At 38.3% G+C, this 26,019-nt stretch overlaps 1 protein-coding gene across 1 annotated transcript; it reads right to left on the reverse strand.

The window, feature by feature from the left end:
• Positions 1–14,549: 14,549 nt before the first annotated feature.
• LOC139147192 (UDP-glucuronosyltransferase 2C1-like) lies at positions 14,550–24,408 on the reverse strand. Its single transcript, XM_070718139.1, has 4 exons — positions 23,503–24,408; positions 18,916–19,135; positions 17,994–18,213; positions 14,550–17,733 (listed from the first exon to the last, which is right to left on the reverse strand). Exons 1-4 carry the CDS (start codon positions 24,379–24,381, stop codon positions 17,454–17,456), a joined length of 1,599 nt encoding a protein of 532 aa, XP_070574240.1. The 5' UTR covers positions 24,382–24,408; the 3' UTR covers positions 14,550–17,453.
• Between the last annotated feature and the right edge of the window lie 1,611 nt (positions 24,409–26,019).

Here is a 26,019-nt window from a genome sequence, read left to right on the forward strand (position 1 = left end):
TGAAATAAAGCATACTCCGCCTTTTGCCATGAGGAATAAACAGCCATGTATGTCCACAACTCTCTCTGAACACTCACCCTCTCTAATAACTCACTAGAAAAAAATGCTGCCATGGTGATGGGAAAAATTGTTGACATACCATACCAATTTCCTCCACCCCACTCTCCTAGAAATCAAATGTTTCTTTCGTATGTAATTTGGCAGGTGGTCGAATCAATTTTCATTCTCTCGAAATCTTGCTCAGCGCACGGACAGTGAGAAAAGGACGAGATTGGGTTGGTAGCGGGCATGAATCCCGATGGTGTCATTCACAGGAAAGGCTCGGTACATATCTATGCTTGTTTTTTCAAAATACAAAAATTTCAAAACACCCCTTATCTCGGTGGTATTTTCAACAAAAAAGACGCCCTCATGAGAAATATAGAAGAAAAATACACCAGAAAGCACCTCTTTTAAATTTATAAAATCTATATGCGATCACGTCCTGCTAATCTTCCAACTGTCTGATCTTTACGTATTCGATTATAGCTGTATATTGGAGCGAAACACTCAGAAAAGTTCTAAAGCAGTCGCGAAAATAAAAAATAAACACGCACAGAACACGGTAAATTACTTGAAATGGTACTCTACAGTATTTATTCCAATCGGTCAGTCGGATTTTTGCAAGAATTTACATATCATATGCCATGGTATTTTGCGATTCACCTATTTCTGCATCAGAAGTAAAGAAAAGGGAAAAATTCACAATTCAAATTACAATGTTTCTCATGGTAACCATAAACGAAACAAATCTGTGAGACTGAGCTTTGAAATCAAGATTCTCAATTTTGATAATTACAAGGCCAAAAACCGAAATATTTATTTTAGGAAAATTAGAATTTTCCAGTAACTTTTTTTTCATATCTGAACAAGAACAAGAAGGGGCAAAATATAACATCAGTTGCCCCAACTCATGACAGTGAATCATTCCAGTGACCGATCTTTTTCCTAAATAAAGTGTTGTTACTAAATTGAAGACACCATCCTTGTATTTTGTTGACAGCGCTATCATAGCATTATCTATAAAGCTAGAAAATAATTAAACTGTTCTCGGAATCGCCGCTTCTACTTTAGCCAATTTGGAAGAGTTTTTTCGTTTTGTTTTTTTTTCGAAATTGCAGTAAATAATCTTATATACTGCGTATATTGTTTTACTTTGTTAAGGCATTTTTGTTGTGCATGTCATATTTTTACAGTTTTTTGTTTTCTTCTGGGAGCATGTGAAAATGCTCAGAGTTTGTTCTGTCAACACTGTCTGTGGGCCAGAAAGTGATGCCTTTATTATGGTGGACAGCAAGTCAAAGCTAGACTCCTAAGTCATCAGTAACAACGTAACTAGTGGGAGGTTTTGCTGGTTTTTAGTAGAAAATATTACAAGAATTTCGCTGGCCGCCTCTGCAGCTTTGCCAAAAATGTCCGAGCAACTATAACAGAGAGACATGCAAAGAGTAATATAAGAGTCAAAAATTTACAAAAGTTCGCGTGAGAGAGCTCGATCGAACACTTTATTGAAAATTGCAAAATGAGAGTCAAGCTGAGCGTCACGGTCAAATTGAGCGTGATGGCGCCTCGAACGGTAGGATGTGGTATATGTCAGTTCGGTCATATCGCCTGTTCCACTGAGGCTCAATATATTCACCATGGAGCCATAGGACTCACATACTTCTGTACCTTCACGTATCGAACGTATTTTTCATAGCCTAATCAAAAAGCCTAATCGAAAATTTTGTTTTTTCCCCAACAGTATAGCAAGATCTTCACAATACCTGCCTAGTAAGTAAACCAGCATCATTCTGTGAAAAAAGGACACTGAGCTCATGGACTTCTAAAACAAACATTGTGTTACACTATAATACCATAAAGCACACAGAAGTCTGCATTTGGCTGCCATCTCTGAAATTCACCGGGTCGAGGCTGAATGAATTCTTTTCAAATATTTTCTGCAGCCTCTTTTGCAAAGTACAGTATTAGTTGAAGCAGCTTCGCCCAGTCGTAATGGTCGTATAGGAGACATTAAAAGTGTTGCAAAACGAATCACACTCACCTTTCGACTGTCAGTCTATTTATATGTGTGTAGTAAATAGGATGCGATATATAATTGACTGTAAGTATATATGAAATTACCGACTTTGTCGGTATCAAGTGTATATATGGAGTGATATATGGAGTGAACTGCTTAAAGAGGCACTCCCACTTGGTAACATTTGTAAAACACATTTTTTTAATGCCAACGGTCGATATTTGACATGGCGACTGCGCGCGGATCGCGAGATATCGATGAAAACATGTCATTTCCCGAGCGTATTTTTCACATCTTGAAGTTTTACGATCGTTTCTGATTAGGACCCGAAATCCCCCGAAGGTTTGTTGTTGTGCTGCTTGACGAATTCTAGGGAGTCCATTATAAGTTCAAATGACGCAATTTTACCTCCCACTGCGAAGACTTTATATAGGCCTACAGCATTATGCCTTCACTTCAGGTAAGTTTTTTTTCAAAACTTCTCCTTAGTTTTTGTCGTTTTCATTATTCTCGGTCAGTTCTATTATATTTTTAACCAATACCACATATCAGTTTTTACGTGTAAAATATTAGCCGCCTCTGATGACTACATTTTGTCGTCTGCCACACAGTTACGCGTGGTTCGATACATAGCGGCCGCCGCGACGCGTGGTATGCGTGCATACCACGCGGCGGCCGCTATGTATCAACTGCACGTATCTGAGCTAGTCACCTATGCGAATTCTGGTGGGATCAGCAAACTTTGTTTTCCGTTTTGTTCTCCGAGTCAGTAAGACTCGGCTTTCCCCCACGGGGCATGACCGATCACCGACGCGAGTGGTACTGTGGCGTACAGCAGCATTAGCGTAGACTCGTACTCCATAGCTTAGTTGACAATGGCCCCAGTACCGAACGTTCGATGTTCGGAAGCTGAATTTAGGTGGGCCACCGGAATTCAAACTTTTACGTTTTTGAGGACATGTTTTTATCGATATCTCGTGATCCGTGCGCAGTCGCCACGTCAAATATCGACCGTTGGCATTAAAATAATGTGTTTTAAAATGTTACCAAGTGGGAGTGCCACTTTAAAACCGAGCGCTATACCCGTTGCTGAGGTGGTTTTTAACTATTTCATAAATGGATTTTCTCTACCGTGCTGTATCGCGAATATAGCACGGTTACTTTCATATTTCGACCAATCAGATCGCTGTATTTGCGCCATCAATATACTAGTATAAAAGAATAAACTTTGGCATTTGTCTTGATCGTATTAAATCAGAATTGCTGTCACTGCAAATTTTTATTCCACCTTTCCTTCACTTATATGAACATTTTAGGGTACAATTATCACGGACAAACTTCAAAGTCTTAGAACGTCTTCACTTTTGCTCACTTCCTAGTTTGTCTTGTCCTTTCTGCCCGCTTTTTTACAGCACCATCTAAAGCACAGCAACACAATTTTCTTTGAAAAAACGAAAATTACAAAGATAATAAAGACACAAAATGATATAACATCTAACGAGAAATATTGGATAAAATTTAAGTTGAGAGCTTCCGGACGAAGATGTTGTCCGCCATGTTTGATGACGTGTTCAATCCAGAAAACAGCACTATCACCAGGAGTCATAGGGTTGTCTCTATGGATACGAGATAGACGCATAGCATTTTCTTTGTAACTGAAAGGAAAAGAAGGTACATCCCGGTTAATATCACTGAACACAGTATTTGAATGTCGAATATTCTATTAAATGTGACATTAAACTGGTCCAATAATCATTTTTATTCAAGGTAATACAATACCAGGTCCATGGGACATTTGAAATTTACAAATTTAAGTAGGACCATCCTGACAACGTACATTTTGGCAGGCCTGAGTATTTATTTTACGGAGCGTTACCATACAACTTTTGTGTGATTATAATTGGTGAACAGTGTACGTAATGAACGTTAATTCATAGATTTGTTCACTAATATGGAAGTCGCTGAATATATGTCTGAATAAAAATGTAACCGTACATTGAAGACACAGAACAATTCATGACCAACCTTGGTTCATTGATGACAGTCGTGATGGCATGATAGAGTTTTTCTGACGTCAGAGTACCATAACTCAAACCGACCGCCATTCCTTTACTTATCAGTCTTGCACAGTTGTCATGGCGATCACCACCGGTAGGAATAGCAACCATTGGTACGCCATGAAAGATAGCTTGGTACACCCCGTTCATTCCACCATGGCCAATAAATGCCTTTGTTTTTGGATGACCTCGTTTTTGAAATAAGATAAAGGCATTATAGTGAATACAAATATAGCTTATAGTCCGGGTCAATTGTCATTCCGTGTGTTTTGAGTGAAGATTTTTGCCAACCTAGCTCATCGATTTACTTAATGGCCAAGTTTTTCAAAAAAAAATTGTTGGCATTTTTTCTGACAACTCTGAAGGTCATTTCAAGGTCATTTCCTTAAAATCGACAAAAATAATTTTTTCTTAGCCAAAAAAAGATTTTATGGCCAGTTTGCAATCATATTACCTTTGGAAACATGCATTTGATGTGAATTATTCCTTACAATCATTAACATTGAGGTTTTTGAAAAAAAAAGGTTATTGTATTAAAAATGTATAGAACTACTTTACCAAAGGTCAATTGAAGGTCAGTATGAAATTTCTTTCTAATTTTCGTAGAAATGCCTTCCATATCTTAAAACATCACAATGATTATCTTGTATACAATTTCAGATTCATAAAACTTATACAACATTCTCAGGAAGTCAGATGTCTAACATTTCCTGTCAAAGGTCAATGACTTTTAATGTCATAATCTCTAATCTGAATAAAGTTTTGTCATAAAAGTAATACGATCACACAGCAACTTCAAAATTTTGATAACTCTGCATTAGTGACTTTCAAAAAAACAGAAGATTTTCATGCTTAAGTTGTTAATCATTATCAAAATCATCAACAAAAGTGTCACTTATAGGAGGTGAACAGTTCGGACAATAATTTTCATCAGCCTCACAGTGACACATTTCCGTACATGTGATGTCATTGCATTCGTCTTGCAAGAGCGGATATTTGTTTTGCATATATTTTGTTTACAAGAATATCTGATCAAATACACAACAGCTTCAGGGAAAGGAGGAAGCATGCTTACTATGGGTATGAATGTGTTTTCCTCCAGCTTCCATTGTTAGTTTGCAGGAGGTGGCAAGTCGGGTTAGGCAATGATATCATTTCCAAGACTGCCTTTGCTTGGTGTACTTCTTGAAAATGATATTGCTTTTCTCAAAATTTTGGCAGCTTTGAACAGTACTCTTACATTTTCCTCTGTACTTTCCTCAGCAACTCCTGTATTGCTGCATCTTTAGTAGCATTTAGCAAAGCCAATTCTGGTTCACTGGGTCGTGCAGATTCCAATCTTTTATGTGATCAGATATAATGTACTTGGGCCTCAGCCCAAGTACATTTGTTTTCATTCCGTGGGAAAAAACTCTGTAAGGTATAACCATTTCTGGCTGAGACCAGGGAGGGCAAAATGTCTTGGCTTCATCTTTCTTGGCATAATAAATGGCGTAATGATGTTAACTGAATGGAAGTGCTGCTCTCGGCCAGTCTTGAATAAGTGAGATGTGAATATTAATGCTTCTCTATCTGAGTTTTTGCCACAAAATCTTCTGAATATAATCAAAATGTGCATCGAAATGCAACAATTAATGCACCCTCCGTTTCCTAAGCGATGGCACGACCCTTGCTACACCCACTGGACGAGCCAAAGTGGGAGGGTAATTTCAGTTTGGTCGAACAAGAGGCTCGAGACCAGAATTTAACATTTAAACTTGAAACATGTTTAATCGCTGACAAGATGTGGACTAGTGTTAATCCAAGTAAAAGTGTGAAAAGGAAATGTTTTATATCCCGGACACAATGAAAAACATTACGACTGGAAACTGTACCCCCAGCTGAGAATAGTAATGCCCACAGCGATGGAGAACACTTATCCTTGAGCTGAGAAAACCAGACCATCATTTCGAAATAGAGCTGCAGATTCGAGAAGCTCGTTCAAAATAGCTAGGTACACCCCATAAAGGGGTGGTTTCGAGTTTTGAGGGCAAATTTCGCCTCCTTCATATAGAATCGTACGTTTGTTTTTCCAGGAGAACACACCATTGACACAAAATTTGCATGTAAAGGGGTCGCCAGTAAGCACGTGGTCAAATCTGGCATAAGAAACAATATGAAATATTGGGTAAAGCCAGTCCAAAATAAACTGATTTGAACTTTTGTGTTTTGTAATTTATACCACTGCAGTAACATTACCTTTTTTTGACAACATCACACATGTAATACGTTTTGAAACTGAATACTCCGACGTATTCTGTGTCTCCTTTGCTAAAAATACGGTATGCCGATTACCATGTAAGGAGATGATGACGTCAAGACAGATTTGTAGTGCGTTTGGTCCTGGATGGTGCACGAAGTTTGTCAAGGTAGCTTGTGTATTTATTTCCTAAATGGGAGAGATTAGGGTCGATCTAAACGAAGGCCGAAGAATGTTATGATACTCTAAGCGAGCTGAACTCTAACGCGAATGGAGGATGTCTAGAATGATCTCGTCTCATTAAGATTTATTTGGCGGTCAGTATTGAATTTCAACTGCGTCACAAGTTTGCGAAATGAGTATTCCGTCGAACGGTCAACGAACGATATTTTAGAAATCTGGAGACATGGCACATCGCATTTTTATTTTAGTATTTTATATTTTACAAAAGATTTAAGAAGCAATGATTTTGTCGAAAATTCTGAAAAAAAATATAGGAAGATTTGATCGCGAACACATTTTCACTTGGGGTCAACTAGCCCTGCGTACGATGTGTGTGTTCCGCTACAGCTAATCGCCCCGCTCACCACAGCCCTGAAAAGACCCGTACGTAGGGTCGGTGACTTCAAATCCATTTTGGGACTTGACGTAAAAAGCCAAATTACTGCCGAAATTCAGCGTTCTTGGGCCCAAGTCGTATCCCAGCCTACCTCAGCTACTCGATCGCTTCCAAAAATGACAGTCCTTTATTCACTTCTCGTAAATAACCGTCGATGTCGGCAACTCTCTCGCTAGCCCTGCGTACGATGCTGTGTGTTAGCTGTAGCACACTGTACGCAGGGCTAGGGGTCAACATGGGGTCGCAGCCATGTTGCCTCAAATCTTATTTCTGTCTGCACTCAAAACTCAAAAATGTCGGATATGAACCTGAAAAATCGATGTAATTTTGTCAAACTTCGGCGAAATTTCAGCCTATAGACAAAATTTCATCTAGGTAAGGTAAATTTACTGAAATTTGATCGTGAAATAATCCTGAGTTGAACGTGACAGCTCGCCTTCTCCGGAAAGTCAAGTATCCAGCTGCCCATACACAGTTGATATGGCCAGGTTTATGAGATTGTTTTCAAGCGACGGCGGCAGACCGTACGGGGCTCTGGATATGAACCTACCGCCGGTGTAGATGTAATAACTGTTGCGTTGTTTTTAGTGCCCACGGACGAAGTCCTGGGGGTTATACTTATAGGTTTGGTCATGTCAGTCCGTCCGTCCGTCCGTTCACGCAGATATCTCAGACATGCCTTGGTCAATTGCCTAAAGGAAGCAGTGACACAGTTTTTTGTCCCCACGGATAAAGTCCAAGGGGGCTTACATATTGGGTCATATCCGTCCGTGAGTCCATCAGTGAGTCCATCCGTTCACGCAGATATCTCAGACATTTTGACAAAATATCATGTGACCTTGGTGACCTTTGACCTCAAATATATATATTGTCCATAACTCAGTAACCACAAGTGCTAAACCTTTCATATTTGGTATGATGGGACACCTTATGACGCCACATATTGTACCTCATTAATTATGCGCATATCTAATTTTGAGCGAGCCAATAGAGCTAGAGGTCTGATTTTTGGTATATAGGAATAACTTAGCAATACAATTATTATGACAAAATGTGACGTGACCTCAATGACCTTTGACCTCAAATATACATATTTGTCCACAACTCAGTAACCACAAGTGCTACACCCTTCATATTTGGTATGATAGGACACCTTATGACATCATATATTGTACCTCATTAATTATGCGCATATCTTATTTTGAGCGAGCCAATAGAGCTAGAGGTCTGATTTTTGGTATATAGGAATAACTTAGCAATACAATTATTATGACCAAATGTGACGTGACCTCAATGACCTTTGACCTCAAATATATATATTTGTCCACAACTCAGTAACCACAAGTGCTACATCCTTCATATTTGGTATGATAAGACACCTTATGACGCCACATATTGTACCTCATTAATTATGCGCATATCTAATTTTGAGCGAGCCAATAGAGCTAGAGGTCTGATTTTGGTATACAGGAATAACTTAGCAATACAATTATTTTGACAAAATGTCACGTGACCTCAATGACCTTTGACCTCATATATATTTGTCCACAACTCAGTAACCACAACTGCTACACCCTTCATATTTGGTATGATAAGACACCTTATGACACCACATATTGTACCTCATTAATTATGCACATATCTAATTCTGAGCAAGCCAATAGAGCTGGATGTCCGATTTTCGGTATATAGGGATAACTATAGGGTAGAAATCTAAATATGCCCATCTAAATATTAGACATCTACCATCGAGGACAAAAGAAATTTGCTGTAATTTGAATATTTAAGGAGTTTAAGCAATTTCCACTATTAATAAAGAAACCCCTGCCTCAAACTCCACAAAAGTTAGTAGACATATTTTGCCGTTGTCATGCCATTGCTTCGTTTAATAACCAGTTAATCCCTAATTGACAGGAGGAAATTCAAAACCATATTTGAATAGTAGTATATATTGTCCTCAAATTACTCTATCACGGCCCAAGTACTCATTGCCTTCAGCAATACTGCCTTGTTTTCTTTAATTTCCTATTTCCAATTGATGGGTTCACAATTCCATGTTCCTTACGTATTGCCAAATATGAGTCATGTACTTCACCCAGGTTTAAAACTGAACCTTCAGTTTAAGAATTTTCCAACAAGGAAACAATTGATATCTGCAGCAAGCATGGTGTTGTTTATCATTACCGACATTTGCAGATCCAGTCTCACACAATGGGTCTGCATTTGTGCTTAAATTTCGCAATACATTTTCAATGTTTTTGGTCCAACATATTTTGTGATCGATATTTAATGTCAATGGCTCTAGCATCCTTTGGATCTTTTGCAACCACTGAGTCTGACTTTTAACAAGTCTGGTGTTTCCTTGGTTTACTGCTTCTCTGTAGTTTTTCCCCAGCATTGAATGAAGAATCCTCATGGAGAGGACCCAAAGGAAATATATATTGTTGACAGAAAAAACACATGCTTTTGTCGTATGTACTAGCTGATGATCTATTGAAAGCAACTTTAGGTTCAGATGAACCAGCACTTTACATGGTCGATGAGAGTAAAGTTGATGTACAGGGCCTAGGGTCGTCCACTAGCTAAACCTATCAATACAGAGCTATCACCTTGCTCTAACACTTTTTCATAGCCCAATTTTGCTCACTGGAGTAGACCTTTGTGGCAAGTATTTGCATAGCAAGCACCACAATCTCGAAGGGAAGAGGAATCATCATCCTTGAGTCTTTAACATTGACACAAGCTCACCACTTGCTTCCTGACATATCAGGCATAACGTCCTCTTTTCGGAGGAATGAAATGCTTTTTTACTGAAAGTTTTGACGAAGTTATTTGCATGCAATGTCAGGTATGTGAAATATAATGTATATGTGAAATGCAACCACTAAATGTCAAGATTCCGTGACAATAAAATATCGAGTAAATAGCCTTTGGATAACGGTTTCTGAGAAACTACTAACACCGTATATGACTAATCTCGTCGTTTTTAACCCTAAATAATCTACGGACTTCCAGTGTCTCACAATAAAGGTTCAACCCATTGTTAATGAATCATTTTTCGTACTCAGTATCAATATTTTAACAATGGGTGTCTTGTTAGTACAACATTGTGCGTACTGGAGTTGATTTTCAAAAGCCACAGGTAATAGTCTATATTTCTCAGCGCAGAGGCTTAATTTTGATAAATTGCTTCTGCATGTAGCCTATGATTAGCAACAAGTCTCTAATCCCTGCTATTGTTAGGAAAAAAATACAAATCGTTTTATATGACTTGGAGAGAAATGCGAGGAAAAGGATGACTTACTCTCACTACAAGCAGAGAGTACACACTGCTAGCTGCACAGCAATCCTATCTACACTAGTGAAATTTTGAACACAGGTCTTGAATTTACAACCTACCAGAGTTGGCAATACTGCGGATGGCTTACGTTGAGATGCAGGGAAATGTATGATGTAGTTGTCAAGCACAGTGCATGTCAAAAACCGATCTGTGTCATTATTTAACACAGTGCATGGAAAAAGATGTACAACTGCAATACAAGCAAATCCTTGTAATTGCATATAAATCCATATAAAATGGTAAAAAAACAAAAACAATAAGGTTTTTAAAATCTTTTATGAGCTGTGAAGTTCCCTTCCATCACTGAAGGTATTATAAAGTAATTTGGTCAATGAGTATAGCCATTTTGTACGCACTACAATGCTTAATCAATGGAATTTGTGGAGTAACGAATGACCTTGAATTTGACCTTGACAAAGTGGAAAGAAAAAATGCCAACAATGTTTTTTGGACTCTCCAGATATTAAGGAACAAAATGATATATGTTGACAAGAGTCCTCACGAAATGCACACGGAAGCGAAAATCATGACAAGTGACCCGGACTATTAGGTCGTCTGCGCCTCGAAACTGAAAGACTAACTTGCCTCAAGGAAACGTTCAACCATTCTCTTTCAAAGACAAAATGACATCGGGGCCATCGTGCTAATGTGACTACTATGTTAAAGTTACTCTAAATTTATCGATATTTGAAATTCACAATGCCACCACCATCCCTGTGTTTCCCTATCGAACAAGTTGAACTTTTGATTTTCACAGTGAAAGCGTTATTTACTGTTAGAGCTTCAAAGTGAGTTACGCAAGTGGTAGCCTAAATCAGAAATGTAAAATTTAAGAGTCGGAATGTGTATGCCCCGAGGCGCATTCTACCAAAGAAGCTTTGTTCATCATTCTGTTTAAAGATAATCTGAATTGAAAGGTGCGTATTTTTTACATCAGGAAAATGCCACGAAAACCTTTAGCGATCTACAATTGAAAAATGTCCGATAAAAGAAAATAATATTGAAAAGGTCTTCTCAGCAAACGCTATGCTCTGTATGGACGAGGGCTCAGTGAGTGACGTATTGGACGAGCCGAAGGCGAGTCCAAGACATCACTCACTGAGCCCGAGTCCATACAGGGCCGTATTTTGTGTATAGCCCTATTATTACAGTTATTATACACCTCCCTCCATTAATCGTCCGTATAAACTAATTCTATGATATATTTTGAGGGATGCGGCACGCGCGATATGAGTGGAACGCGCGCGATGGTCAGAGTTATCGTCTGCTTCGTCTGCCATTGTGTCCACAAAAATTCACCTTCAAAGGTCAAACAGGCGCGTCGCGCGTCTCCCGTATTCGGGACTCCGCATACTATACAAAATACGGAAAGTTATTGGACGGTCAAACTCCCATAGGTTACGGCAGTAGGTGTATAATAATATTGTTTATATTACCTAATAAGTCATTCTGTGGCATCCACTCTGTCAGTTTTGTGTTGTTTCCAAGAGTTCTTGGGGGTTCTCCTTGATATCGCATAACTACTTTTTGTGGAAGTCTGGCCAGTGCTTTCATTATCATTTCAGCCATTGGCATATTGGCTCCTGGATTTGCAACGGATCCGAAAGAAAAGATGACAATGCCATCATCGGCAGAGTTTACAAAGTCCTCCCACTCCTGAAACAAATGTTTTGTGTTTATTGATAAACGTAATGAACATCACCATGGTCACAAACTGTTTGTATTTATCAGTATATTGAGATGAATGTGTCAAGTTATGTTTAGGATAATTTTGAGCGTTGGTTGCAACACAACAAATTAAACTAAAGAGTAAGAGGCGGCATTTGTTATAGAAGATAATGTACCACTACAAGACTACAAGACTGGACTGAAGTGAAGTTTTAAAAGTCTTTGAATACGTGGTCAGGTTGTCAGTGTACAGTGATGATATCGCCTCCAACAAGGCAGCTGATGCATACAACAGAGTGCGTTTAGTGTGCATTTAGGCCATGACAACTTCCTATCCCTTGGCAACTTCTATATGCACTTTGTACGTCACTTTGTACGTCACTTTGTACGTCACTGGAAAGGTGACCGAGTGGTTAAAAAGATACTTCGTTTGCTTATATATATTTATAATATCACTATATTATTTTACTCACGGCATCGAGGGGAGAGGATTCTTCAGCCAGCAAACCTCCAAGGAATACCGTGTTTGGCATGACAGGTCTCGGAAACTCTAATGCCCAATCGACGGCGAATAAAACAATCTCCGACTTGCCGAGAGACTCTTGTAAGCCAATGTCAGGTTGAATCCCATGCAATTGTTTGAGATCGTCATATGGTTTAAACACAACAAAGTTGAAAAAGAAAAACGCGATGCTTTGAAAAAACAAGTTTTTCAGTCGTTCTGCAAATGTCATCTTGTCAGTTAGTCCAGTCATAGCTCCAGGGACGTAAGATACAGGTGACGGTAGACCCAGATACGAAGTATCCATTTGTACGAATGGTCTATTGGTTGACACAATAACATAGGGTAGAGACAGTTTCTGGGCAATTAATACATTGCAGTTCATAAAGTTATTCATGACAACGATATCGAACTTGGCATTCATCAGTCGAGCCAGCAATTGTTCATTTTGCAGAATTTGCTTGCAATCTTCAAGCATAGTAGCAAAAAGAGTTGACATCGGCTGGAGACTAAATTCTTCTCCCTTCAAAACCTTTTCTCGGGTTGAATCCATCGATTCAAAAAAAGGCTTGTCCAGAAAAGTGTTGTACGTTTCGAATGTAAAAAGATTGGAGTAGTTTGGGGTCTTCTTCAGGTCATTGTGATGACCTAAGAGCAGTGTCACGTTATGACCAGCTCTATTAAGGTGCTCACCTATTTTGCCAAGATATAGGTAATGACTTCCCGACGAAAAGCCCGGCAGAACTAAAATGTTGCAACAATTTACGCTTCTTGCTTCGAAGAGACATATCAAAACCAAAGCGAACCTGAATGTAAGTTTCTGTTGCGAATCAAGCTGGAACAGCGTCGCCATCTCGTCAACTGTGCTAGCAAAGTGTGATAATTCGGGCAGGGTCCCTCTCTCAAGGCAACGCTTGGCGGAAATGGGCCAATAATTCGGTAAATGGGTTAGTGGATGGCGTAATCGCATGGCCAGACACCGCCTACAGGTAACCAACCAATAAATCTTCACACTGTGCTTTACAGTTCATCATTGCAAGCCGTTTTCCCATCAATAATTTTGACCGACAGCAAAATGAAAGCAGCAAACTCGATCTGGCATTTTAGATTTATACTACTCGCTGTCTGCAGTCTTCCTTATAGCCCTTCACTAATATCGGAATACAAGCCTAGCCGGCCCCGATATACTACCATGCATACCGTCATAACCCCGGTCACGTCACTTTGGTGGGAGCGGTGGTTGATTGGGGTAATTTTTTTTTTATTTTGCACAACATAATACACAAAATAACCAACAAGTAAACAATATCGTGCATGGATTACACAGAAAAGTCCCAGACTTATTTCCACTGTGGTCAAAATTAACAAAAGACCGACAAACAACAGAAAAAAGTAATCACAATACAGACATGGAACAATAACCAGTGAAAAAATAAAATGACACTCCGAAACAATCAGTAAAAAGACAAAAACACTCCGAAAAATCACGACATCAAAATGTAAATAAAATCCCTCTCATAACTGTTCAAAAAGGAACCTTGCAAGTGCCTTTTAACCGTTTGTGTACAGTAGTACAGTATAGAGGAATTTTTGTGTACAGTACTGTATAGTGGAATTTTTGTGTACAGTACTGTATAGTGGAATTTTTGTGTACAGTACTGTATAGTGGAATAAAGTAGTATTTTAAATAATAGTACTCTCTTCCTCCAGTCTTCCTTACACCCCTTCAACATCGGAATACCAGTCTTGCCGGCCCCGACACGCTACCAAGTGATCAAAAATACTATCACAACCGGTCACTTCACAACATGGAAAGGAAAACAACGTCCATCTTACAAGCATAACTGGCAGTGGTCAGTTTGTGTTGCATGTGTTTCATCAAGCTATATAAAGCTACCGATCAGAAGGACTAGGAGCACCGTAAAACTATAGTTCTTCCTGAAATATGTCGGTCCTTCAACCTAAAAATATGTATTAGACAAAAGTTGGGCGATCTGATCTACATTTTATGAATGCTGATGATTAAATTGACTCTGCTCTTCATTCGATAGACAGGGACAAAAACTGATGTTTACTTTTAACTTTTATTATGGCAAAAACAACAAAGAGAGTTATCAGATCAACCTATGTCATAACAAAATAGTCAAAGTCTAATCATTGGCCAATGATAGATAGTTCCTTGTTTTATTTTTTACACGATTTAAAAACTGCTGCAAATGACCACCATCTAGCGGTCTGGGTAAAATTACAGCGATGGACTGACTGTGCACAGCATCGTACATTAAGCATCAAAGAAAACTATCAGTATTCATAAAATTTGCTTGGGTTTTCAAGACAATTTATTTAAGATTGGCAAACCCACTGAAAAAAGATTGACCGACTTCACCTTCTGGAGTTTCGCTTCTCCCTCCATACACAGATAAAACCTTGCCGTATACTTTGTTCGACCAAGTTCTAGACCGTGGTTCGACTGTTTTTGTTCTCTTCTCGGTGATTTTCTGATTTCTATATTTTTGTACATCAGTAGCCATTTTGACCGTAGTTCCTTTCCCGGGTTTCTTTCTCAGTTGAGGACAATCAATGAAGTATTTGTAGTCGGTATTTGTAGCTTCCCTTTATCCTCTGATACCATACTGTCCATTCATTAAGCATGTGACAATGTTTGGATGTCCGGAAACTACCTAAACCGTACAAGCATCATTACATGCACTGTATTCAACCTGGAGATCTTGAAACCTTTTCGCGCATGCTCATTTTGAGCTCTGGTCAAAGTCCAACGCCATCACCTGACAGTTGCATGCCCGAGAACTTTGCCGTCGATCATCGCATGGATCGGCTGACGTACGACAGGACAACGATTTTTTTTGAAAGGCGAGATATGTATATGACTTTGTATTTCCTCGAAATTCATAATCACATCGAATATCGACGCTCAAATTTCACTTAAACGCACGTAAACCTCCGATTTTCACTTTAATACTTTTTCGTAATTTTTCACTGTAAGTCGAAAATTTTTCGTAATTTTTCACTTTTTTTGTTGTGATTTACGAACGTTACTTGCAAGACCACAATCGTGACAAAGTTTCTCTTCGGGGCTTCGGGCGGTACCTCACTCGCGGCCGTCTTCAAAAGTGGGACGGGGTGAGGGGGAGGCTAGTCCGATGTAAGGATTATTTTGATCGGTCAAAAGTTATCGAAGTCGCCTGATATTAACCAATGGTGCGCGTTGTTTTGAAATACGTTGTGCTGGTATAGACTGAAAGGTCAAGAACTCTTGAACCCTGACCTAGCCAGGGCCAAATGTTTCGCACGATGCTTTGCAGCGTAAATGTCAGAAAATGTGGATGGGGATAACGTATATTTATTTATCATAACGACTAGTTATGAGAATAGCAGGCTACAGAAATAATCCAGTTATAAATTTTGGGTCGGTCACAAGGACCACCCGCATGTTAAAATTCTAGGTCCTTCGGGTAAACAGTCGGTCTCGGACCGCAGGACTGACGTTAATTTCGAACATAGCTGTGGAAACGCAGCTATCTGTTGGCGGGTTAGCGTGCGTCGCCAAGCGGATCATCAAAAGGTCAACCCCGCGCGGTGACTTTTCTTGACTATCATCTGACTGTACATGTAAATTGCCCAACTACAAGACTCCAGATTTCTGCTTTTCTAATATTTTTAATGCCTACTATGCACGAAGAATTTCCAGGCTTGGAAAATCTAACAACTGTATGTTACACATGGTGCCATCATATCGACTGAAACGAGAAAAATCATCACAATTAAGTGTTGAAATGGACAGCTGATTCAACTAGAAAGACTACGCGCTTGTTTGGATTGCACCAATTGGTCTGAGAGTTCTGATGGAGATTGGAATATTTGAACGGAGCTGATAACTGATTTATGCATACCGCGAACAAACCGTTGTTTACTAGTCTGAAACACATCATGTCGCTGATCATACATGCATATGCTTGTATGATCAAGATGGGGACAACTATGCAAAATTCGAGATATGTTTAAAGGATGTGTGAAAATAGTAACTGTTTAAAAATGTTAAAGTTCGTAAAGCCGCCGTTCCCGACAACATCACAGGGAAACTATTTAGAGAATGTTGTAACCGTTGGCGCCAAATTTAACTAAATTTCTTCCGATTGTGGGATTGTACCTCGACACTCAAACTGAATAGTACCTCGCTACTGGAAACGAGTTACACCATTCTCGTTCCAAATGTATCGAAGTCAAAGAAACATAAATGACTACCGACCTGTTGCACTCATGTCAATTCCAACTAAAGGTCTGGAAAGAATTCTAAAATATTTGGTTTCTCAAACATTAAATTTTTCAGACCCACTACAGTTTGCTTACCGTCAACATGTATTTGTGAAAATGCAGTTCTTTTTTGTATATACCTTTACGGAACAACTTGATACTTCCAATACGTCTGTTCGAATTTATTTGTGGACTTCTCAAGTGCGTTTAATACTATCTCAGAGTCGCGAAACTTGTTAATCAGAAAATTGAAAAATATGTCAGTAAACAGCCAAACTATTGACAATCCCCTCTAAAACAAGCAATATCTGTACATTTATAGATGTTTGATAATTTATGTAAATGTACTTTGCTTGAAGTGGAAGGTAAAAAGTACGTACGTGTACAAGAAATTTGTATTTTGGATTCCATAAAACTGTTGATTCACAATGACTATATATTGTAGAGTATGAAAAATCTGCGAAATTTTCTTCCAAAATAAAACTAGCAATATCTCTGCACTTATAGAGGTTTGATAATTGATATAAATACGGCTTCTGTCGATCGACAAGTGTTGTGTTTGTTATTTGGAAATGTACTTTTAATCTTTATGATCGTCTTGTTTTGAGCTGTGTAAGCCACAACGCATTTCCACTTGATATTGGAAATAACGGACAAACTTCAGGGCAAAGTGCACGTCTGTACTTTTGCTAAATTCCTAGTTTGTCTTTTCCTTTGTGCTTTCTTTTTTACAGCACCATCTAAAGCACAGCAACACAATTTTCTTTGAAAAAACGAAAATTACAAAGATAATAAAGACACAAAATGATATAACATCTAACGAGAAATATTGGATAAAATTTAAGTTGAGAGCTTCCGGTCGAAGATGTTGTCCGCCATGTTTGATGACGTGTTCAATCCAGAAAACAGCACTATCACCAGGAGTCATAGGTTTGTCTCTATGGATACGAGATAGACGCATGGCATTTTCTTTGTAACTGAAATGAAAGAGAAAGTACATAATCGGTTCAACCCCGGAAACAAATATGTGCTACTTAACTATGTGTGCATAAATAAAAGGGAAACAACGCACATACATTTTTGTAGTATAATCCAGCAGAAACGATACTTAGTGTATGGTTATAAGTGATGAACTGTAAGTGATGATCGATATTCAAAGACGCGTTTTATGTCCATAGAATTCGCTGAGTGCGATGAATATCTGGTGAAACCTACTATTGACATAAAAAATGCAAACCTTGGTTCATTGATGACAGTCGTGATGGCATTGTAGAGTTTGTTTGACGTCAGGGCACCGACATTCACAGTCACCGCCATTCCTTTACTCGTCAGTCTGGCGAAGTTGTCATAGTGATCACCATAGAGAGGAATTCCAACCATTGGTACGCCATGAAAGATAGCTTGGTACACCCCGTTCATTCCACCATGGCCAATGAATGCCTTTGTTTTCGGATGACCTACATTAAAAGTATCCAGGTTTGTAAGGTTAGATAACGTAGCACATATGATAGTAAATAGAAATACGATTTGCTGAACTCCACTCATCTCTTTCTTTAAATAGAATCTGAATTCAATAGTGTGTGTTTTGAACATGCAGAAAATGTATGAAAACCTTGAGCGATATACTACGAAATGAAAAGTTCTTTTAAGTAAAAGCTATTCATGCATGATATGTAAGTATCAATATTCTTTAATTAATTCTTAAATTGATATTATGCGACTTCAACGAAAATATCGTAATAAATTTCTGAAACGTTCCGTTACAAAATGTAATGACTTTCTGAACTATGAAGAAACGTGAGGGCTGTTGACCTGGCAAAGAAGATACACATTGCTATGTTTAGCAAAACCGAACGAAAAATTGAATATTTTTTTCATGGGCTCTCTTGTAAAGAAACAATAATTTTGCCATTTTATCTTTTATCTAGCATGATTAAACAACTTGTCTTTTCTATGGAACTAAATAGGACGCAAGACAATATATTGCTAAACTTTCGATCGGTCCTTTATAACCACCTAGCTACGCACAAAGTCATTCTCAAAAAGTGTTTTACTTGAATAGGGAAATGTGTAAACGGTTTAAAGTTACGCAGGGCGCTATCGGCACAGGTTTTTTTCGCGCATGTGTTCTCCATGGCAGATGTATAATGAACAGTTACCTAATAAGTCATTCTGGGGCATCCATTCTGTCAGTTTTGTGTTGTTTCCAAGAGTTCTTGGGGGTTCTCCCTTGTATCGAATTACTGCTTTTTGAGGAAGTTTTGCGAGGGCTTCCATTATCATTTCAGCTATTGGCATATGGGCTCCTGGGTTGGCAACGGATCCGAAAGAAAAAATGACAATGCCATCATCGGCAGAGTCTACGAAATCCTTCCACTCCTGAAATAGATGTTCAATGTTTACCGTTAGAAGCTTTGAATATGCATGGGTAACAATATGGTAGGTTAAATAAAAATGTGCCTGTTTCCTTTAACCAGATTTACTCTTAAAAGTCCCTACCGTAGACATTTTTTTTGCATTTTCAAACACAAATTCTCTAGATTTTACCGTATTTTGTCGATCTCAGCCAGCAAATTTAAATTTGAAAAATGTGCTCCCACCTCCCTACCCTAATTTCTGGAGCCATATTACCGGGAACACACACACATTTGCATTTGGCCTTCAAATGGTTTATAAAGTCATCTTCACAATAATGATGAGTATTGGATATGAAAAGTTGTACTATAAACTTTGCAACCACGATCCCGTCATCACGTGACGGGTGCAAACGTGCGTGTGCCGCCAGTGGAACAGTAAAATACTTCAAAACATCATAAGTCACAAAGTGTAGAAATATATCAATATCGCGAATATCTGAGCAATTTGGAAAAAGCGAAGTTTCAATGATTTCAATTTATTGGACGTTATAACAAATCTCCAGGCAATTAACAGCGTCCATGTGAGCTTCATTGTTCGAATACACGGCTCCTCCGTATTCGAATACTACACTCACACGGTATGGTATGAATAGGACCTTCGATCGATCATACTACTTCTGTCAAGCCAACCCGATTAGCCAAAGACTAAAAATGTCCAAAATTATTATTGCTAGTCTCTGCAAATTTTACCGTCTATTTGTTTGTAAGGGAGGACCATTTGACATTCTAAGGGGACTTGGCGGAGATTTCGAGAGGTTGCCTTTGAAAAAATTCAGCAAAGAATGGAAGGAAAAACTTTTACCAGCAGATATGAATTAAAATTATAATGCGTAGACAGTAACTTAAAGTCTCTATTTCATTTTCGGCGTGTGCCCCGAGCGCATCATCCTAGGCGTGTCCTTCGAAACACCATTTTTACAATTATATTAAATGTCCAATGTCAGCGCACCCTTTGGGCACCCTATTTTTATAAGGCTGCGTTCAAAAAAATGGTGAGGGTGGGGCTTGAGGAATCGCGATTGAAATCGTATTTTTTTCAGATCCCCCTCAATGCCCTCAAAAATTTTCAAGTACCCCCTCAATACCCTCAAAAGTTTTCAAGTCCCCCCTCCAAATTACCATATAGCCGCATATTTATTAGGAATCCACACAGAGTAAAAATAAACATGTATTGTGTAGTTCTGCACGCAAATGTTCGACACTACCTCTTATCAACAGGTTGTAGAGCCATATACCTAGGGCAAATTCTTAAATTGATTCATTTTTAAATGCATCAGTGGACTTTTTGGATTTCTCAATCTAGCCGACTTGAGTTTATCCAACTCTGGCCAGCTGAAAAGTACACAAAATGACAATCATGAGAGAGTATGAAAATTGTGTATCCCTGGCTACGTTTTACCATATTGTGAATAAATGAACACAGTGACTTACCGATTTTTTTTCCAAAAGTACAAGACATATGCAACTTAGATGCCATTTATGCATGATTTACAAAATTGACAATTCTGGAAGGTTAAAATATTCCATCAAGTTAATGTTTTAATCTCAGAAATTTTGGGTGTAATAATGGCAAATTTGATAAAAAATAAATGATTCCATTTTAATAGTCACACATTTTTCCATTTAAATTAGAGTCTTTACTGTTCAAAAGTTTTACTTTTGTGTTATTGTACAATGAGATGTGAAAATTTCATTCACTGAATGGTTTTATATATTGATTTTAAGTGATTTAGAAAAACTGACTTTTCATCGTACATTTGTATAAGATAAGGTATGGTAACCCCATCTTTTTTCTCTAATATTTGATTGTTTTCATATGCCAGAATTCAAAAATCGATGGAAAACTGTTAGTCCCCTAGTCTTCTATGTGTTGCTCTCTGGCTGGATCTTGTGTACAAGTAGATGTATGTTTCACTGTCAATTGAGTGTCCTATGACCGAACCTCTTCTTAAACTACATCAGAGTCAGAGCTACATGTATCACTGTCACTGCCAGTATGTAGTTGCAGCGCAGTAGTTGTATTAACTTTGTATTTTGACAATATTTTTGTTCAGTTAATACAATTTCGTTCTTGTTCTACTCCCTACAGCATGTTGAGCTGTCCAGTATTCAGCTTGCCAACACAGCCTACGTGTACTGTACAATTATATCATTCAATTATCACCAATAATTAGACAAACGGGCTTTGTTGGCAAACTGAATATTGTGTTTTTCAGCATGCTGTAGAGAGATACCAAGAAACTGTGTTTGAAACATCGCGTAGAAATATTGAAAAAATTATCAACAGTTGCAGCTCCTGCCCCATTACAAGGCCAACTTGTTTTACGAAAATTTAGTGGCATACATACATTTTTAGATTTCTTTGAGATTAAAGACATAAAATGCGACAAAACGGTTCTAGATTTTGTTTAATTATTACTAACATTAGAACCATTGGACGACATCAAAATGTTGGTAGTCAAAATATTTTCAGGTCCCCCATAGGCAGAGCAAAACTTTCAATCCCCCCCCCATCGACTACCTCAAAAATTTTCGAATCCCCCCTGAATTCCTCAAGCCCCCCTCACCATTTTATTTTCTTAACATCTTGATTCACTAAATTTGCATTTAATGTTATTAATGACTTGATTCGGTGAATATATTAACTCGCACTTTTGCTGTTGATTTACATGTATCCAGCGTTTCAATTTGAAACATTAAGTAGCATTATTCATCTACTTTCCTTCTGTTTCTCATCCTTACACCCGAAGATATCTTGAATATTTAATTCAGCTTGTCCACATAGCGTGCATCGGATATCGTGTATATTTGTTGTTCTGTTATTTACAACAATGTACGAGACCTAACGTGACTTGTAATGTCAACAAAAGTATTTGTTGTTGGACCAGGGTGCAAAATTTTATCGTAAAATAGACCTATTTACTACAAATGTCTTCATAATATGCTTAATTTGTGATTTATTTTGTCTTTCAAAGCATTTATAGAATGCAACTTTTAATACCCAAATGGAAGCAGCATTGAAAAATGAATAGCCATCTCCTGAATTTAAACCAATGATGTATCACATGAACTTCAGAAAATCCAAAATTTATATTAGAAATCCCCGGCACGTCGATATCTCTAGCGTACACATATTCAGAAGCTGTGTTTTGATTTCTTTGCATTAATTTGCAATTCTTTGCATTAGGTAAGGATAAAAAATAGAATTTATTTCCTACTGGGATCATCTTCACTTGTCTCTATTAAAAAGTAATAATGGGAAATGTGTCTGAAATATTTTGAATCTTCATGAACACCATCATAAACACTTCAAATGGCTAACAAATAAACCAATTTTAAGATGTAATATTAAAAAAAAATAATTCCAGGTGAAGCAGGGAGAAAAAAATGATGCTCTCGAGTCAATCTTCCAAGCCCCCTGCAAAATAAAATGGTCGACCCTAATTCTCAGATTTCTTTAGTTTGTGCGAAAACTATTTCCGTGACTGAAGTAAGTTTGAAGATACCTTAACGCGAATGCAACATTGATATTTAAAGGGACACAGTCATCGGAGCTGCGCTTGTGCGAGTTTCTTGTTTGTCAAACAATGTATTTCGTGCACGATATCTAGATGCACTTCATCATCATAACCGCAACATTTAAATTATACGATGTAGATTATGAAAGAATTGTGTAAATTTTCATCTTTCAAACCATCGTACCTTGGATACGGTGTTTGCATTGGACGTATGGATCCCACACGACCTTTGAGCGCACTTCCCACGACTGTATCCCTTTAATTTACACCGTGGTTCTTGAAAGTCCAGATTTTCCTGATTTTCGGCACCATTCACCTTGACGCTGCTTTCGTGTGCCATTTATTTTAATACTGAACGCCCATGAAGTAGAGGATGTTTAAACACTCCCCGTGCCTTCAAGGAGGCAGCGTTTGCTATTTAAACAACAAAGAGTGGGTGTAACCTTTGTTTGCTGACATGACTACAGAGAATAGATTCAAATATTGAATGTCTTTGGGTTCGACCTGTTCGACGAAATGAAAACCTTTCCATGCATGCAGCAGATGCAGTGGAGTACTGGTACGTCTAGTGTGCACACAGGTCATTATCCCCCGCTGACCGCGGGCAACCGGTGTGCACTTTGTACCTTACTGATCAAAGGTCTGACTGAGTCCGTTTCTAGCTCCATGATAAAGGGACACAGGTCATCGCGATAGGCATACTCTGTGTATATCTGCATTAATAATACTTCTACATTCTATGCATAACCTTTATTAATTACTCCATGGCGATAGAAGGAGAACCTTCTAGCTCAATTAGTATTTTACTCACTGCATCAAGAGGAGACGATTCTTCAGCCAGCAAACCTCCAAGGAATACCGTGTTTGGCATGACAGGTCTTGGAAACTCTAATGCCCAATCGACGGCGAATAAAACAATCTCCGACTTGCCGAGAGACTCTTGTAAGCCAATGTCAGGTTGAATCCCATGTAATTGTTTGAGATCGTCATATGGTTTAAACACGACAAAGTTGAAAAAGAAAAACGCGATGATTTGAAAAAACAAGTTTTTCAGTCGTTCTGCAAATGTCATCTTGTCAGTTAGTCCAGTCATAGCTCCAGGGACGTAAGATACAGGAGACGGCAGACCCAGATACGAAGTATCCATTTGTACGAATGGTCTATTGGTTGACACAATAACGTAGGGTAGAGACAGTTTCTGGGCAATTAATACATTGCAGTTCATAAAGTTATTCATGACAACGATATCGAACTTGGCATGCATCAGTCGAGCCAGTAATTGTTCGTTTTGAAGTATTCGCTTGCAATCTTCTAGCATGGTATCGGAAAGTGTTGACATCAGCTGGAGACTAAATTCTCCCTTCAAAGTTTTCTCTACGTTCGAATTCATAGTCTCAAAGAAGGTCTTGTCCATAACAGTGTCGTACATTTCGAGTGTAAAAAGACTGGAGTAGTTCGGGGTCTTCTCGAGGTCATTATGATGGCCTAAAAGCAGTGTCACGTCATGACCGGCTCTAGTAAGGTGCTCACCTACTTTGCCAAGATATAGGTAATGACTTCCGGACCCACCACCAGGTAGAACTAATATTTTGTAGCAAGAAATGTTACCGACTTCAAGTAGACATATCAAAAGAAATGCGTACAACATGACAAGATTTTGTCTCGATCCAAACTGAGACTGCGAGGCCATTTTGACGACAGCAACCGCAGTATGACTCATAGAGTTGCCCGCCCTCATGAGAACATTCCACACGCAAATGCAAACACTGACACAAACATGCAAGACGCTGTCTCCTAGTGCCAGCCGGTTTCATTTATCCCCTACCCTCCTCCCCAAGAAAACCGTGAGTTCTCAACACTACACACAGAAAAACAAGTCTAAAACAGAGCAAAAACTCTATTACAATAAATATGAACGCAAACGCAGCAATTTCCTTACCTCACAGGAAGAAACCGGTGACTCCCAAACTTTCACTTGAAAAAAATCCTGGAAACCTGTACCCGACACACTGTCAAGTGCGCGTGAGGGGGATTCGGGTGTCATCCGTACTGGCTTACCGAAAATAAGAAAAACAACAACTCTAGATCATCACAAGGTGTATGAAAATCCTGTAAAAATAATAAAAATCTAAATAAACACAAAAAGAAGCGGCTGCACACAGGCAGAGAATCTTGACCTTGAATGACCAGTCTTCATACCTCCCTTTTATAAATACCTCAAAACAGTTGACAAACAGACCCCTAATTGGCTGTTACTATGACGTTCAGATAATAATTTCCTCTATACAACGAACCGCGAGAAAGTTTACGTTGTCAACAAGATCTATTTGTAGAAAAAACCGATTGCTATATTTCGCATTATCTGCCCTCATTTTAACTTGGCAAGGGTTGAAAGACTGACACTTTAAAAATGGGATTAAAAGCATTATTAGCAAAATTAAAATGCCCCTATTCAAAATGTAAGAACTTTATTGCCAAACAAAGTAGTCGTTTTTAACATGAGCAAAATGCTAGTTAACAAAAGGCAGTTTTGTCATTATTAGCTGTGCTTTTATGATTTCAACGTTAAAAGAAAAGGTCCTCTCAGACACTGTGCAAAGGATTTGGCCACAACTTATAAAAATAACCCTCTAGGGCTCTTCAGAAGATGTAGTTGCATGGCTGGTATTAGTTTAAATACCCACTGAAGTTTTTGATTTACTGCTGCTAGGCTCTCTTTGATATTAGTGATTAATATCAATTTATGTAAAACAGTTCTGGACATCTGGCTATGCGTAGAAAGTGTACAAATACATTCACAGCAATTTGAAATTTCTATATTGCAACTGATATGTCAACAATTTCACCAATACACGTGTTTAAAATATACCTGAAAAATTCTAAACACACATATGATATATATATATATATATATATATATATATATATATATATATATATATATATATATATATTACATGCCTCGTATATCGAAAGTCGCGCGCTCCATAGGATTCAAAGGTAACTCGTCGGTGACGTCACGGGCCGCATAGTCATCATTTGACTGAAAGTGAACTGGAACTATTTTCAACATGACAACTCCAGGATTAAAGATGATCAAATTACATCTTTTACTTAGGAAATACCTTTTTGTAAAATTATGCGAAAAAAGTCGATAGACCGAATAACCGAAATATATCAATGTGCCGTTCGATAATGAAAATCGTTCTATTTTTAAATAGATTTTCGTCTAAAATGGAAATAAAGCATAAAATCGTTATTTGTACGTAAACCAAAAAATTTGGAGAGAAAATTTATGTCAGAGAGGCATGTAATGAAAACATTATAG

The sequence above is a fragment of the Ptychodera flava genome, chromosome 13 (assembly GCF_041260155.1).
Source record: "Ptychodera flava strain L36383 chromosome 13, AS_Pfla_20210202, whole genome shotgun sequence".
NCBI lineage: Eukaryota > Metazoa > Hemichordata > Enteropneusta > Ptychoderidae > Ptychodera > Ptychodera flava.